At 38.7% G+C, this 18109-nt stretch overlaps 1 protein-coding gene across 7 annotated transcripts in view; it reads right to left on the bottom strand.

The window, feature by feature from the left end:
• Nucleotides 1-18109, bottom strand: part of utrn (utrophin) — a 242331-nt gene that overhangs the window by 209130 nt on the left and 15092 nt on the right. For 6 of the 7 annotated variants that reach the window (XM_036147379.1, XM_036147378.1, XM_036147377.1 and 3 more), the window contains exons 3-5: nt 3641-3702; nt 2450-2542; nt 1218-1295 (exon numbers count right to left, since the gene is read on the bottom strand). In XM_036147379.1, coding sequence (XP_036003272.1) covers nt 1218-1295; nt 2450-2542; nt 3641-3702 — 233 coding nt within the window. Of the gene's footprint in view, nt 1-1217; nt 1296-2449; nt 2543-3640; nt 3703-12074; nt 12201-18109 lie in introns of those variants that run through there. The other variant, XM_036147376.1, reaches the window with a different exon arrangement.

Raw genomic sequence — 18109 nt, 5'->3', positions numbered from 1 at the left:
TAATATCTTTCATTTTATTGTCAGAGCATTTTTAATGAGTTCTGTCTAACAAGGTTAACAGTAGATTTTAATATTTCTTTTAAAGGAAATTATAATCTCAGCCCAGCAGGTTTGCATCAGTCAAGTTTTTTTTATTTGCTCTTTTATTTATTTTTACAGTCTGGTTTTTAATTTAAAAGTCCGGCTCTCTTATGTTATCCTGCTGTGTTTTGACTTGTGGAGCCTCGAGCACTTTGAGCATTCCTATGAGCGAATGGTTTTGGGTATGTTGATGTTTCGTTTTTGTTTTTTTAAAGTGTATGTGGGTATGTATGCGTTTTAAACCACTGCAAAACAAATCCACCTCTGGGTATAAATAAATTAACCTTAAACCCTGAACAGGCCCACGGCATGACAGTTCCTAAAAGGGGGTGTAAGGTGCTTATCCTCTTTTTGATCTCCAACACTTCAACTGTAGTCTTGTGTTCCATTTAAAGCCCTATTAGACCTCAGCTAACTTCACATGTTTGTATGTGAAGGGGGGCACAAAATGCTTTTCCTGGCAGGCTTCCCAAACGGTAGATCTAATGATTGTTAGAGAGACTTGTTGACCCCAGGATGCCACTGCAGTTCTCCAACAATGAGGTGTAGAGACATTTTTTTTTCTTCCACTATCGTCCTGCTCTCTGTTTGTCGTGAGGAAACAAATATGAATCATAGCCCAGCTTAGCGGCCAGAGGGGGCTAAAAGGAACAGCATTTTATGTCACATCATATTTATATCTCATGGAATATGAAAGTTGTGACTTATCTATTACAAAACTCTGATCGCCCTTAAAGCAATAAAGCATAAATTTAGGAAATGCTGTAGCTGCATTTGCTTTAAAAGAATCGCTAGGGGTGTGAACGGTTGTACAACGAATTAAGTTAAACCTCCAGGCTCAACTACTTCCTATGAGATTGCCCTTCCCCTTGGCTCCTACCGTTTACATCCAGGTATTATATGCAGAGGACTATGCATGAAAACAAGGAGAAGTTCAAAACAGCACAAAGTTGTTAGAGAAAGAGTTACTTTAACTATCTCAGACCTAATCAAATAACTTTAATATATAAAGTTGAAAACAGTTCCTTCTTTCTGATTACAATTTCTTTCTAAAGATTAACAGATCTAAATGTTTCAGCAGCTGATGACAAACGATGAAAGAAAAAAAAGAAAAAAAAACACAGGCAGGTACTCACATTATTTTGAAGCAGGACCTGCAGAACTTTGTTGACGTTGTTGAGGGAGTGCACTCTGGTGGAACCTCGCTCTTTGGTCTGAGGAAGAGGAAGCGTAGCAGAAATGAGCCGAAGGCTTGTTCACAGCTCACCACCCAGAATGAAGCAGCAGGACTCAAGCGAACACGGGGGACAAACATTTTCTGCAGTTCGTCAGAGTTGCTCGTTTCAGAAAGCGGAACACGAACCGATCTTTTCAGGAAAAAAAAAAAAAACTAAAATAAACAGGAAGTGAAATGCTCGGAGGAGGAAAAACTATGTCATCACTCAGCGCAGCGTGTTACGCCACGCATTCATCACGGCCATTATCCCATCAGCATTGTCCATGGGCCAACTTATGGGAAGAATGGCTGGATGAACAGCAGCCAACTGCAGATCCCTTTTTAAGTCTTCACATTCCTCTACCACTCATTAGCACCCAATTATAGCATTAGGATTCCAGTATCAGAGAGAGAGAGAGAGCGGGTATCGGCGTGCCATCGTATATGGCCAAGAGACAGCTGCCCGTGAACATGACTGCAGGTGCAAGGAACGCGAGACGCTACTGAAGGGATCAAAGACGGATGACAGAGATCCTATAAGGGATGGGATAAAAATACATTTTTTATTTTTATGATAAATGCCATTAGTGCACAGGAAAACTGTGCTCTGCTCTTTTTGTTTTATAAACGTACTGTTTTGGTATCGTGTTTTTTAAAGGTGGTTAAAAACTTTTCCACTGAGATGTTTTCCTTGCCAATTTGTATCCGAATCACTATATATAAATGGAAAATATGAAAAAGAGTTTTTAAAAAGTCATCTCTAATGCTGAATAAGACAACGTAACATATAATAAATTAAAGAATAACCTTGAAAAAGATAAATGAGTTAACATTGATCCCCAAAGGTCTGAACAAAACCGAAGGCAAACAATTGGCAATGTTTTTCATATTACTGGGAAAACAAATCATTATAATCATAAAACATTAAGGAAATGTTTAATTGAATAAAAAAATTATCACACCAAGCTTTAACATAGACAATGACATAACTAAGTCCAAGATTTCCTTTAACTGCTCTATTGCATATCTGGAGTTTGGACAAGACAAAACAGGGAAACCAAAACTGACCCAAAAACTGCAAACTGAACCAAAACAGCGGCTGTTTTGAACTGTTTCATTAATATTCACTATATTTAAAACTGCAAGACCTACCAGGACAGTTTCAGTGAGACCCTCCAACAGGTCCAGCAGCTTCTTTCCATCCCTCAGGTCAGAAAACAAATCTTTGATGGGGGCCTTCCCTGTCTAAAAAGGATAAAGAAGTAATAATAGACAGGTTAGTTCTGGCTTGAATCTGATTTAAAAAAAAAAAATCAAAAGGAAAAACAAAGTTGTCAACGAAACCAAAACCACTAAAAAGTGACCTAAAGACAGTAATAATATCTTCCAGCAGAAAATTACTTGTTATTCTTCATTTGTCACGAGTCATTATATCTATCCAATTTCATAAGCCAAGTGGTCCTAATGTTGATCTGAATCACAATCAATAAAATCTACAGAAAATACAATTAATATTCATTAATCATTAATCAATGCCAACTATCAGGGTAAATATACCTGATATATTTTATTTAGTGGAAAATTTTGTTTATCTCATTTCTATTTATGTTCAAATGATTTAATTGAATTGGAACAGAAAATGTAACTTAATGTTTACCAATTACTTTTTTATGTGGTACTTGATTGAAGAATGTCTTAAATTGATAATTTTTTTAATTATTATTATTTATTTATTTTTATTAATTTCTGAAATTGATTATTTAATATTTGTTAAATGTGTTGAATTTATAAATTGTCTGAAATAAATTTCTTCATCATCATCATTATCAATGAAATTATCTTATGCATAACATGTGATCATTTCTATTACTGCTTAGTTGCTTAATTCAGCAAAGTACCTAAATAATACCAAGAAACTTTTAACTGAAACGGTAGGGTTACGTAAAACTGCTTGTTTAGTTGAACAAAGAACAAACTGATCCAGAGCTTCAGTCTAGCAGAGTGGCTTCATCCTACTTTACAACTATCCTGAAGTCTAAAAGCTGGAAAGCATAAACATTGAGAAATAATGGTTGTTGGGGGCACTGATGAACTGAGACATCAACGAAGAGAAGATCCTGTGTTTTTTTGTTCCCCTCTCGCGGCATGTGACAACTATTTAGTCTACCAGCCTGTGAACAGCAGAACTACACTTCAGAAATTAGAGAGGAAAAAAAGCCACTGATTTTAGGGCTGAACACAGTCACTGCACTGCAAGGCACACCGAGCTTTTCTGTTAAGACAACAGGGAGAGTATATGGTATGTTCTAAAAGCTGCTTTTTTCCATCCAGTGCGTTACATACCTTGGAGAACTGCGCGTTCATCCATTTGGTGAATGTTTTCTTCTGTACAGCATCGTGCTCATCTGTGGAGGGGGGGGAAAGTTACAGGACAGTAAGCATTTAATCAACCTTTGCGGGACAGTGAAGAACATCTTTAAAGTCGACGGGTTTATTTCTGGAGCCCGCTTCGTTTCAGGTCAGCCTCACCCTCTTGCACTGACACACTGGTGAGTGATAATTGTAACTGGAGGCAATTATGGCTTAAAAGCATCCAGATCGATGTGGCACTAACTTTAGAAAATTACAGGAACAAAGCGAAGCCCGAAAAAGAACATTCTGACTACGTGCCGAAAAATGTCAACGCGTGCACCGCCTCAGAAGCAAGTCCGACACACCGAAGCCACTTGCTCGTGTGCACACACACACACCCCTGCCCATTTATACCGTTCCAGCAGAATCCAACTTTACACATATTTTACATTCTCTTCCCACTTGACTCCCTCTTTCACTGCTCCTCCTTTATTCTCCGAACGCAGCTCTCCAATAAGGCCTCATTGTGTTTCGGGCTCAGGGTCCGCTGCTTTGATGTGACCGAGCAATGGCGGGGTTTGTGTAATGGATCGGGGCGGCTCGGACGCTCGGAAATGAACTTTCCGACAACATATCAGAGCTTTTGAAGGGTGGAAAACAAAATATTTGGGATATCTTGGCTTCCTCCGCTTCAGTAAAGAAAAACAAGCCAGAAGCAGAATCCTGAGCTTCACAGCAGAAAAGTCACTTCAGTCACAAAGATACTATGTTTATTTTCCTTCTCATGTGTTTGAAAGCTCTCATACTTGTTTGCTGACACTGTTCCTAAGGTCCTACTTAGACCAGTGTATAGCAGTGAAGAACTGCACTGCAAAAACGAAACTAAAAATTTGTGGAATTTTCTTAAAATTACTGTATTTGTCCTTGATTTGAGCATGCAAATCAGATGATTTGCCAATGGAATAAGATTTATGCACTTAAAATAGGAACAACTCATCTCAATCATCTTATTTCAAGTGCAGGATGTCTAATTATCTTATTTTAGGGGTCAAAATACTCACTCCATTGGCAGATCATCTTATTTACCCTCTCAAATCAAGGACAAATACACTAAGTTCAAGGCAATCTAACTTATTTTTAGTTCTGTTTTTGCAGTGTGGTATCTATAATAAAACCAGCAGTCATTTGCATCTCCCTTGACATTAATCGAACATTTCTTTCTTAACGTGGCACCCCCCCTCCATGATGAGAGGCTGTTTTCTCAGATCTTCCATTTAACTTTAACAGCATGCCGATATTAAGGAAGACACTTTAACTAGAGGCTTGTAGATCGGGCTGAACTCAACCCAGAAGGTTAAAAGGGTAAACTCATTGGGGCCAGCAGTGGCCCCCCCTCCTTTGTTCGGGGTGTTTAAAGTGTGTGTTTGCGGCCGCCGGCTGGGTGAGAAGGATATAATAACAAGAATGTAACGCATGGCGAGGCCGGAGGACGAGGGGTGAAGAGGTGAGGGAACAGGAAGTGATATGTTTAGTCAAAAAAAAAATGGTCGGTTTCTGATTCTTCTAAAGTTCACATCGTTACCTCTAGTAGCTGAGGGAGTTAAATCACTACAAATTGACAAGTTTCTTCCCTTATTTCAGAGATGTTGCAGACAATAGGCTGAACAACTGGATAGGTGAGATGCGGCTGAGAAAAAAAGGAAAGGAAAGTGTCTAAGCTGGTTAATACTTCGCAGGTTGTCTAGCGTTGTAACCGATCTTTTAAAGCACCTCCTGAGGATTTAACAACAAAGCCTAAACATTTTGACTTTGCAGAAGGAAAGGCATTGCAGTTACAACATCATGGAAAACCATGTATAGGCTATGGATGGTTGATGGATGAAAGGATGTTAGTAACACGGACTGAAGAAAGCAAACAAGGAGAAACAGGAAGGCTAGAAAACAAGAAAAAAAGAAGAACCTATCAAAGAAGACCTAAAGTTTGACACTGAGCTTAGAGGAAGACTCTACGCTAGCTTCCATTATCGGTGAGGTGTTAAAACGCACAGTAAACAGCTATTTAAAGTGAAGTGACAGCCATGTTTGTAGTCCATTCAGGCGGCAAGAGAGCAAGACATTAGGATGAAAACAGGAAGGCTCAATGGAGAGCAGCCGGTTGCTCCGTTTTCTCCCTTTGATCATTCTATCTTTTTGTGGATTTTAGAAATCCTGACAGGCTTTTGGAAACCTCAGTTAAAAGTCTTAATACATAATGTAAAAAAACTCAAACTGTCCTTTTAGTAATGCTGAACAGACAAATCTCACTAATAGTGGATCTAAGATGTCTAACACAGTTTAAAATGTCAACTCCATAATATTAGTATAACCATGTCTTACAATGAAAACTTATTTTCAAAGCAGTTCTTATATCCATTTTAAAATGGTCAGGTTACACTACTTAACATGCCAAAAAAAAAGGCAGCTGGGATCCACAAAATGAAGAGAAAAAAAAACTACACTTGGAGCAGGAGGAGTGTGACAGGTTTCAATTCAGGTATGCTGCTACGATATCAATTCTCCTTTTCTGGAGGCTCCACATGGGGCCTCCTGCTCTTAAAGCTTTATCAGCACCATAATCAGGCCTCTGAGGTTCCTGAAGAGTGGGTCCCTGCAGACTCGGATCTCCTTGGCTCTGTACCTTACCATGTTGGCAAGACAATAAACGTGATTCATGCACAGCGCCCCCCTCTATCCGCCTGCTTCACCTTCTCATCAGGGCACAGGAATGTCAAGCCGCAGATCAAAGTAGTGGCAAGGTTGAGCGTGTGTGTTTGAATGAAAAAGAAAGAAAAAAAAATAATACAATTTATCCTCTTCACAAAGTGGAGTCTGTGCAAAGTCGCAGTTCGCTCTTAGAAAAACATTATGATGGTATTAAGCCAAGACAGGTACGTCCCTGTATAAAGTAGGGAATATCTGTGTGCCTGTAATCATCTTAGGCTGGATCAGCTGTAAAGGTTTCAACCAAAGGGGGTTGAATGACCCAGCAAGATGTTAATAAAATTACAGAGCACATTTTCAGTAAAAACTTAAGCAAATTGTGGACAGAGGACAAACTAAAAGCCTTTGTTTGGTGGGTCATATCATGTAAAACAGACCAACTGCATTAGTGAGTTCTGGTAAAGTGACAACAGCGGTTATATAGGTATAGGGGATTTAATACAGTCAGATAGGACTAGATAGGATAGTTATAGGTAAGTATCTTCTCCAAAGGGCTTGGCCGTTTGTAATTCCTTTTTCCAACAAAAGATGCATGATGACCGTGAGAGTTTATGGTAAAATGAAATTTACAGAAAATGTGTATTTAGTTTGATACTGAGACAAAAATAGTAAAAATATATGATGATTAAAACTGACGAAGATTTACTTTTGTGTTTTTTATGATACATCAGGTATTATCCATACAACACACTTCAGGTTATGACGTATCAAATCTCCAGATGGTTTAAATTGAATGCATGGTACATAGAAAAAGAAGAAGCAAAGGCCGCAACAAATTGCAAACTCATTTAAAGGCGATTCCCTCCTCCTTCTCATGCATGTTAATTATTACGAAGGAAATAAGTTAAGCTTGTGTCCTTTTCTATTCACATAATCTATTTAAGGAGTTTTCTAGCCAGTGCACGCTGACCCTTTAAACTATTTCCTTCCTGCTTTTGAGTCTTTTTAAAATGTCATTTTTAATGACCAGCTGTGTGACTTGATATGCTCTTATTCTGTCTTTGTTCTATTTTATTTATTAACTATCTCAGTATGTACAGTACAGCATTTTGGCAAACTTGCTGTTTTTAAATATGCTTTATAAATAAGTCAGATTTGGAAATTCTGTATTTCTTCTTGCTGTTTAACATCAATACTAAATCTAAATCAACAGTAATATTACTAAGTAAAACAGGTGACTTTTTGAGTTCTTAGCTACCAGAAACTAGTACTGGGTGATAATCGATTTAATCAATTAATTTGAACTTATGATTTTTATTTTTAAGATTTCATTTTTGGAAAATCTGGGTTTTATTTTGCCAATGCACTCATTGGGCTTCCATGAAGAAAATAGCATGTAATGCCAAATATAGGTCTGGGAAAATATATATTGTCAAAATATTTTAAAGAGGAAACTTTTTTCTTTTTTTTTTTTACCATGATACAAGGCACTTTAATTTATTAATTTTCTTATGGCACTTGAACTCAGGTCAACTCCCAGGCGAAATACTTGCAATAAAAGCAGGTTTTTAAAATAGTTTCTTTAATTTCTTTTTGTGAAACGAAAATGAAGGGTGGGGGAGGAAAAAAACAAAACATTTGTATTTAAATTTTATTTTTAAGCCATAATCGCCCAGTCCTACCAGCAATACTTGAACTGAGCTGTCAAACACTCCCTTAAAAAAAAAAAAAAAAAAAACACAACCTCACTCAGATATATGATCCAGATCCAGTATAGACCCAGCGAGGAGAACTAAACTGCACAAGCACAGCGAGGCAAGAGCCACGTGTTTGCAGAACAAACATTCAACCTCTGCTGTTCATCAGCGTGTTGCAGATAACCAACTACAAACATGTCAGGTTTGGATGATCAGGACTTTGCACATTCAACACAGCTATGTGTAGCAAACACTGTGAGTTAAGTTTAGGAGGCGTTACATCATGACAGGAAATCCCAACGAGTCCATGCATGTTCTCAATCTACTGTAATGAAGTGCGGACAGTTGGTTAAATCCTTTCAGTTTTCCACATTGAACATTAAAAAGCTCGACTTTTCCTAATTTATTAACTGATTGTTGGTCTCCGCTTCTAAACCAGGAGTTCAAAAATATTTATCAAACAGTAAAATATGGTCAAACAGAGAGAAAGAGAGACAGAGAGAAATGTTTCTTCAAGCTACCAGCTGAGAACACACAGCTGGCTCATAAAAACACGGCCTTATTTTAACTCCTGGTGACAGGAGGAGAGCCTGTGACCACACAGCAGGGAGAAGTAGAGCCATTGAGGTGAAAATCAAACAAACCGTCTGGGTTTCCAAGACAGAATCGCAAAGTTAACACGAGACCCCATTGCTTAAAAGGAAAATTTCAAAATTTGCTGCACCAATTACAACCTCAAAATTTTATCTGATCTGATTAAACTGTTTGTTTTTTTATTTGTTTAGCTGAAGATATAGAGTGAAAATGTACAGTATGTCTGGCCACAGACTGGGGAAAAAGTTGTCAAAAAGTCTTAAAAACCGATGGGTAGATTAAGAAAATGAATGTCGTGAACAAAGAACTAATATCTGTGTGCCTTCATTTCTCATTGAGCAAAGATTTTTTCTCATCCTTTCGACTGCATTTGGGCTCACAGTAGTTTTATTTATTACCATTTCAACAGATAACAGAAAGTACAGGCCAAAGAGGGAAGATATCATGTAAGGAGCACCAAAATCAGATGAATGCACAACAACGGCCCCCAAGAAGGAGTTAGCAATGGTAAGGTCTCCTGATGATCTGACGCATGAGGTGTATAAAGTCAGGAGAAAACTGTCTGAGCACAGTAGTTCTGATACCTAACATACCGGCACCCTACTCAAGGATGCAAATGCTAACTGGATGACAGCTTTTAAGAAAAACTCCTGCAGAAAACCAAAACTCGGGCAATAATTAAGTAAATGTATTTTTTGCTCTAGTTCTGTCTAGACTTGTTACTCTGACAGGCATTTGCATTCGTCACGCCATTTTCTCTGACCTGTGTAACCAGAAAATGTTGTTAGTAAGCCACAAAGTGATTGTTCGAAGCAATTTGCCCGTGAATGGAAGCAGCCAAAAGGCTAACTTTTATGTACATAATTAGTCCGCGTTTTGGTAGTGACGATTTCACTGCATTGTAGTAAAGAAGCCACAACAAACTTTATTCTGAAGATTTCCCGCCAAAAAAATGTCACGTTGCCTTAAAAGGTTAATTCAAGCTAATGCTACACGTGGGGTGGAAAAAAGGAAAGTTAAAATGGTAAATGGACTCAACTTATATAGCGCTTTTCCAGTCATGCTGAACACTCAATGCGCTGTACACTAGGGCCACATTCACCCAAACGCACTCACTAACGCACACATTATACACCGATACACACCTCGGTAGGGAACATTGGGTTAAGTGCCTTGCCCTTGCCCAAGGTCACATCGACATGTGACAAAATGAAGTTGGAATCAAACCCACAACCTTCCAATTGCAAGACGACTACTCAACCCATCAAGCCACAGTCGCCCATAATATGAAAAATATGAACAATAAGACAGCAGAAGACAATGAACAAGTGGTAAGAGGCGTTTTATACACATTTTTTTTTATCTACAGTATAAGGTGAAATATTAATGTTATGCCTGGTTTACAATGACAATTATATACTTATTTTTGACCAAATCTTCTCCTTCCAACAAGCTTTGGGGTGCCCTCAGTATCGTAATGGCTCTAGAGAATATCTTATGAGATATTCTTGGTGTGTGTGGTGTGTTGTTAGCTAGTCTGCTTGGAAGGACGTTGGGACCACTCAGCCCTAACATTGTGAATATTCAACATGTTGGATTGTCTCGGCCGGATATCACGTGTGTCCCAATTCAGGGGCCCCAATCAAAGGACCCGCTCTATGTCGGCTGCACAAAGGAGAAGGCCGGAAGAGATCGGCCTAAAATGTGGATGATTACCTGAGTGTAACTCCTGTTTTATTATCTTTTCGTATTATTCCCATACGTTAATCAGCCATTTTAAAATTAGTCCACAAACGATTGCCACTGCTTCCTTCTCGTCGGTCTTGTTGATTTACTCTGTTGTGATTGTCGTTTGTCCGGACACTACATACTGTAGGACCAACCCCGTTATAACTTTTTTCTTAGGATTTAAAAAAAATCAACCGACAATTTAAAAATTTTTACCGAGTGAGGCTGGCATTAAACATCTCATCTAAATTTCCTGTGTGGGTGAGTCATTGTGGAAATTAAGAGAGCTCACGTCATGCGTTTGTGTTACCAATACGCGGCGGATGCTCATCTATTTTGCATATTACCTTCAGAAAGGACTTTTTTTTGTGGACAAAACAATCTGCTGTCTGTTTACTATAATACTGCTATACTCTGAAGCTCCAGACGAGACATCATCGTTCCTTATATGGTAGAGCTGGTTCTGTTTCATTAAGGTTTGCTTCCCAAGACTCTCATTGGGTCAAAGAGAAAAAAGTTTCGATTTCAATGTCTGCTTTGAAAAACAGTGGAAGGTTCAATTGGAAATTATTCTAACTCACAGTTATCCGGGTCATCGCAACATCAAACAGGCTTAAATCGGAGGCAACCGCACCTTCTCTCAGTTTTTCTGAAAAAAATCCAACACTTATCCAGGAGTTTTTGTCAATTCTGGTGGCTCGCAGGAAAAAAAAACAAAAAAAATAAATAAAACAGCAGTGATCCAACTACAGGTTGCTGAAGTGTGAGCCGCCAGAATTGATTAACATTCCAGGATACTTTCTCATTTTAGGCTCTAAAATGCTTCTCTGAATATTGGACTTCAACATTTTATGACATGGCAAGCTTCCAACAAACAAACAGCCAAACACAAAAGTTCTGAACAATCAAAACATATTTAAAGTGTGTTGGCTGAGATGTGGATTACTCTGACTATAGGTTGATAGGAATGCATAGAATTCCTATAATTTCCCCAAGCATGCCTTCCTCCTCCCCTCATGGTCACTTGTCTAAGCATGCCCCAGTCAGCACAGCCCTGTTGACACTCTTCCCTCACGGTGATCCAGGAATTTGTAAGGACACACTGAACGTCCGGAGAGATTAACACGTATCCCTATTTACGATCTTCAAAAAACGCCCCTGTGGTCCCGTGTAGGTGTGTGAAATGCCACCGTTAGCGGTGAGTGAAAATATAGTAAAGCTGGATCTCACAAAGTGAAAAGTTGTGTACAGGCTGAGTGACTCCAGATAACAACTATAACCAGCAAACTATAAACCACTGATGAGGTTGGTGAAAGAGTTTAATTTCAACTTGACTCAGAGCAAAAAACTGGAGTTTTTATGCTTTTTTTGTCTTTAAAGAAGCAAATTAAACAAGGTAGTTGAAGTATTAAGGTAAATAGTACTTAAAAATGCATGTAAATTTAGAATCTTAAAAAAAAAAAAAAAATGGCATAAAACCAGGAAATTTCTTTGAAAATATTCTGCCGGACTAAAACCTTTTGAAATTTTAGCAACTGCTGCACCTAAACCACAAGCACGATTCGGCTGCACCAGACCTTGCAGCCACTTTGATCCACTCTCAAGCCCCCACAACAAGTGTGCATTTTTGTCACCAATATCTGCAGTTTTAATCTAGTATGCGTGTGGCGCAAATCGCTGTCACCGAAACCGTCAAGCGTTCCTACCTCTGAGCCTGAGCCTCTGCTCTGCCATCTTTGCCCATAGGTCGCCACAGTGCTTGAAGCAGAGGAAGGGGGGCGAAAACCAAAGAAAGCACGACCCGAGAAAGTCCGAGAATATGAGTGTGACACCGCGCTAAATACTCCTTTTCCTCCACTCTTAGGTCGGTCACTCCTTGACCGGCGAGAGGAGGAATGATCAGATGAATGAAGCAGCAGCAGCAGCAGCAACGAGAGAACAAGAAGGGAGTGAAAGAGGGACACAGTCCATGAAAGGGAAAAGGGGAGCAGGGCTGAGCAGGACAGGACAGAGCAAGTGCGGGGAGTCGTATAAAACAGATAGAGCGTGGACGTGCACAGATAAAGCACTCCGGCAGAGCCTTGGCATTTACTGCCGTCATGAGCTAAAGACGAAAGACAAAGGAGGGTCTATCGTACAGAGATGGGTAAACAATCCCAAAGTCGAGACACAAAAAGACAGTAGAGGTATTAACTTTCTGATCTGCCTCTGACAGGAATCTAATCGCCTGACAGGGTAAACGAAAACATCTCCAACTTTACCATAACAAAGCCTGTGAGTTCAGATAATGTTCGGATGTGCAACTATAACATGACACTTAAAAAGAGGCTGGTAAAAATAAGAAAGCTCTGTGTAGTTAAAAAAAAAATTAAAAAAGTGAAAAATCAACATAAATATCATCTAAATGACCAACATAGGAACACTAAATAAAGAAATGTACAAATTAAGTTTCCTGGTGACTGGAATGGGATTTTTTTTTTCTTAGTTAGATATAACACAATAAATCCTTTGTTTAGAGTGACCCTCTAGCACCTACATGGTGGGGCATTCCCTCTACTCTCTAATTAATGATTGCGCCCATGGCTAGAAAAACTTCTTTTTTTTTTTTCCCAGTTTCAAAAGGTCAGCAAATCAGAGCTTTCCACAACCAGAAATAATCTGACACCCGCAACAACATTCAGATCAGTGCAGCTTCACTAAAAACTGGAACAAAAACTGATTCTGCATCTGAAATCCTTTTATTTTAATGTTTGATAATATTTCTGCCTTTGAGGGGACTGGTAATTTAAACTTGACTCCAAAGGGCAGCCTACTTTCTGTACGTTTGATGTACAAGAAGGGTATCGCTACAAGACACCCTTAGCAAAAAAACATCTGCTGTATTATGCTTGATTGGTTATCTACAGAGAGAAGATACACAGAAACGCCTAAGATTCAGGAAAGGACGCACACACACACACACATGATGATGTTCGCCGCTGAAAACCTGAAAAAGCGGCGCAATCAAACACACATGGAAACAACCTTACCCAGGTCGAGGCTAGATTCAGGCTTCCCCTTCCGTCTGAAAAAGCTACGCTTTCTCCCTGACATCCATCTACTTAAATACATGACGGAAATCAAGATTATGTTCAAATTTCTAAAAACAGTGGAGAACCTAAAAAGCTAGAGAAAGACATGACAACAACTAATCCGGAACAGGAAGACACGGTGGTGGTGGGTGAGTGAGAGAGGCAAGAAAAAAAAAAAAAGAAACACCCAAAGAGGAAGTAGAGGTGAGAGAGAAGTTTATGAAGTACACTGGGTGGGTTACATCTGGTGCTGGGCTGACTGACCCAATTTATTTAAAAACACCACATCTATTCTCCTGAGAATGACTGCAGCATTCAGGAAAGAGGCGAGGAAAAGAAAAACAGAGTGAAAAAAAGCCTAAAACTTGACAATTTAAATAGAAAATTAGCTCTCAGACGCTCTTGCTGCAACAGGTGCAGAGAAGTATGACGACTGCATCCTTAGCTAATGTTGACATGAAAGTGAAACTTGCAGCAAACCCAAGCGAGCCGTTAATAGAGAAGTACGGCATCAAACAGGAGCCCGGCCTTGACCTAACTTCTGCGACTGAGAAGCCGGCCAATCAGCTGCCTGCGAGCTTTTTGCCCATTGATGTTTTCAGTCAATGAGGAGCAACAGGACAAACCGTTCTACTCCCACGCAGAGAGGGTGAAAATAGAGAGGAAGGGTGGAGAGGACCACAGGACGGACACTCAGACAGAAAGTTTGTTTTCCTGTTTTTTTATTGTTTTTTTTTTTTTTACCCAGAGAGAAGATGGGGAGGAACACAACTGATTTCCAGAGCCTCCCTGAATTAAAGGCTCTCCCCTATCCTTGAGATTGAAAGCATTTGGTCTGGTTATGTCTCAGAAAGTTGAGCTGGTTTGGATGAAGGAATGCAGAACTAAAAGCAGCTGTGGGATGCTGCTTTCTTCTCTGCGCAACCATAACACAGCATCTTTCATCAAACTGCTCCAGAAAACATCCACAAAGAATGGAGTCAGAAAGAGTCAAGGGACTTATTGTAGATGTTTAAGCCGTTTGGTAGCATTGACCGAATCTTACGTCTTTTATTGTTCTTTTCATTTATGTGTTTTTTGTTGTTTTCTCTTCACCTGCTGACTAAACAAGCTTTCTGTTAGGGTCAACGACACTCAAACACACAGTTAAAGTATGCTTAAAACAATAATCTGTGACAAGGCACGTTAGACTGAAGGCCGAATGCATCGTTAAGCAGTAATAAAGGCGTGTTTCATCCTCATTCTTTATTCTGATGCCTTCAGATCAGCTGTATCTTATGGCCCCTGACAAAAACAACACGTTATTCTAAATATTTTATTGCATCTGGGATTAACCTTTTGAATTATGGTCTTAAATTAATCTGCAGAATTTATTTGTTGTTGTATCTACTCCTATTTTAATTTAATTTATTTTGCACAAATGTGTGTTTCGTGCATCACAATGCTGTGGGTTTGGTTTGTTATATTTATTGTGTGCGTATATATAGTGTTTTTGTCCGTCTGTAACCTTATAGACCATACATGGACTGGGTAGATGTAAAAAAAAATTTGCCCCCTTAAGGGATTACTAAAGATTATCCATTTTAAAAATCAACATAAAACATCTCACCAACAAACACGTGCATCATGTGGTTGAGATTTCTTCCTAAATGCAAGTCCCATTAGTTAAAAAAATGAGAGAGGATGAATTAAGTATTAGCTTTTCAAAATATTGAGCCGATTTTATTCTGATTATTAAGCAACAGAGATACAGAACTAATTCAACAGGACCCTGCATACAAAGTAAAATAAATACAATCTGAAGAAATTGAATGAAAGTACAATTAGCCACACATTAGGTTCTTGACTTTTGAATAAAAAGGCATTTGTCACTTAAAAAGGTGCTAGAAAATAATAATAAGCCAACAAATTCACAAGATCCAGCAGTTTGCTACTCATCTGGCTCAATGCCCAAAACTGATAAGTGACAACGTGATAAGCTGGTCCACACATATTTCCCACTTATCTAGAATCACATACAGGTTATTTGAAAAACAATCCAATATACACAGAAATGTTCAAAGCAGAAACTCCTAATGAGCATCATCAATGTTGGCAACAGTTGTTGAAAATGGATTAACCTTGACTGTTCCCATTGTGTCTTAAAGTATGGACTGTATTTTTACTTTTTTTTTTACAAAGATTTAGAAATATAGAACAGGAAAACAGAAATAGTCTTTATTGCCCATCAGTGGGTAAAATCAGGTGTACCTCCAGCAAAGTGAAAATCAAAATCAAAATAACAAACTATTTGCTAAAAATGGAAAGACAGCAGCACAGATCTGAATGATTGAATCTGAGAGGGGCACTGATGGCTATAAAGCCTAAGAGCTGCTGGTAGGAAGGAGCTGTGATTACACTCCTTTGAGCATTTAGGAGACAGGAGTCTGACACTAAAAGATCTCTCTAGCTCTGCAACAGCTCCATGCATGGGGTGAGAGACACTGTCCAACAGTGACATTATTTTTGCTAGAGTCCTTTTGTCTCGCACCACCACCTTCCTGATGAGCTTATCTAACCTCTTCTACAAAAAGGATCCAAGACATTGCTTAGGAGAAAGAAAATGCAGCTATAAGGAACAGTGTGTAAACTAACAACGCTGTTTTTAAAAGTACAGTTGGCAAAGATATAAGCAGCATGTCTGAAGCGGCTAATGGCAGAGACTATGCAAGCAGAACGCCTAACTAATTAATCAGTCACCATATGTCTAAAGGGTATAATATTAAACTACTACTAAATTTAGCAAGATTAATTTCTTCTTAACTTAAGCCTATCAACATCACAGTAACAATACAAAATTGAAAGCATTGATATTAGAAATGTTATCATAAATGTGCTTTTCTGTGTAAAGTAAAAGCAGTTGGATAATGTATATAATTTCAGTTTTTGTCTTAATACTGTAAAACGGTTTGTTTGTTTTTTTACAAATAAAAGTTAGCATACAGTGAGTGTTTCGTACCGCTGCACTTTCACTTGTTCTCTGTCCAACTTTTTCCAGATGGGGGCCTCTGCCACAACACATTTCATACTGAACAATTGATATGGGATGTTTCGCACCCACTTTCGCAACCGACGATTTAAAGTTATTTTCCGGACCCTACTTTGACTTTATCGCAGGGAAACCGGTCATATGACAGAAATAACTATTATCTACCAATAGGAAGTATTCTAGTTTACTCAGGGGTCACAAGCCATTTTTCAAATGAGTTAATTCACCCAGAATCAGAAAGACACAGAAAGGTTTAATATAGAACTTAAAAATATTATCCTTGAGATTTTTTGATACATTTATCTTAGTAATCCATGAAAACACTAAACTAACATTGTTTTGTTATGAGTGGAAAAATATCATTAAGCTAATTTTCAGAAGTTAAATATGTTTTACTTTTGGCTGTCAATGCAGATTCCTAAGGTGTTTCTATTTTGGTCATGTTCATGCAAGATCGCGTTGTTGAAAAATGTCCTATGACTTGACCCGTAGTTAGGAAGTAAGCGCTCAACTCACGTATTTCGGCGATTTGTTTTAGATTCATGCATATCCAATCGCATCTCTCATTATCTTGTGTCTGGCATAGCATCGTCGGTATGTATACTTGGTTTTTGAGATTGTGTGGAGATATTTATTATTTTTTCGAAGTCATTTTTATGTTTGAAGAGCCTTTATCCATGTGTGGTAGGTTGAATAGCATGGCGCTGATTCGTCTTTGCTGTTTGTATGTTGCAGTTTCACTTTTCTCTAAGTCCAATAAACCTGTGGAACGAACTAGAACGAATCTTCAGAGTCTTGGTGTGGGGAAAAAGTTTAGCTGGCCGTCAGGATATTAATAGACATATCGAGGACGGCATAAACATGAATAATAAACTTATTTATCCTTATTTTGGTACACGAGTACAGAAAAGTTTTTTTGACATCGGAACAAAATAATTTGCTCCTGATAGAAACTAACTGTACACCAAGAATATAATTCAATAAAGTAATACAGGCAAGTTGCACAAAGGATGTTTTCAAAAGTTCCCGGAAAAAAAAGGGAACGCATAAGAAGGAGAAAATTCTGGTCAGTATGTGCTTAAAGCCAGTTTAAGACGGCTCATGGGTGCCGTTTCCAGCCTTCTTCTGAAGACTTTAAATGTCATGCATGCAGGGTGGAGTACAGTCAGTCCGGAGCTCGCACGGGGACCAGAGCAACAGAGTCCCACACAAAAACCACACCCAGGGGAGATGATTTGGCCTGAGCCTCTATATCCAAAATTTTCAGCCAGGATTTTTTTTTTTTTTTTTTTGCAACTCTAGCTCGAGTCACTCCCTCTTCCCAGGCAGCCAAATCCAGCAACAACCCTGGAGACCAAAGCAAACACACACAGGCCTCTGTGCTTCTATATATACAGTATATATAGAAACATCCAGCTGTGTGGTTACTTGTTTCTCAAAGTGGAAAACTCTCAGCGGCCCGCAAAAGAAAGTGAGGGTAAACCAGAGAGCCAAAAAAAAAAAAAAAACACAAATCATTAGACTGCTAAAAGATTAATTAGCTAGGCGTTCCACTGTATGACGGTGCTCTTTAAGACTAAATGTTTTTTTCCTGTGACCCGACGAAACATTAAGCTGCCAAATAGCTCAAATGTTTTAGACA

Source organism: Fundulus heteroclitus, chromosome 15, assembly GCF_011125445.2.
Source record: "Fundulus heteroclitus isolate FHET01 chromosome 15, MU-UCD_Fhet_4.1, whole genome shotgun sequence".
In the NCBI taxonomy this organism is placed as follows: Eukaryota; Metazoa; Chordata; class Actinopteri; order Cyprinodontiformes; family Fundulidae; genus Fundulus; species Fundulus heteroclitus.
The sequence above is the reverse complement of the archived record's forward strand: the minus strand, read 5'-3'. Positions and strand labels throughout refer to the sequence as shown.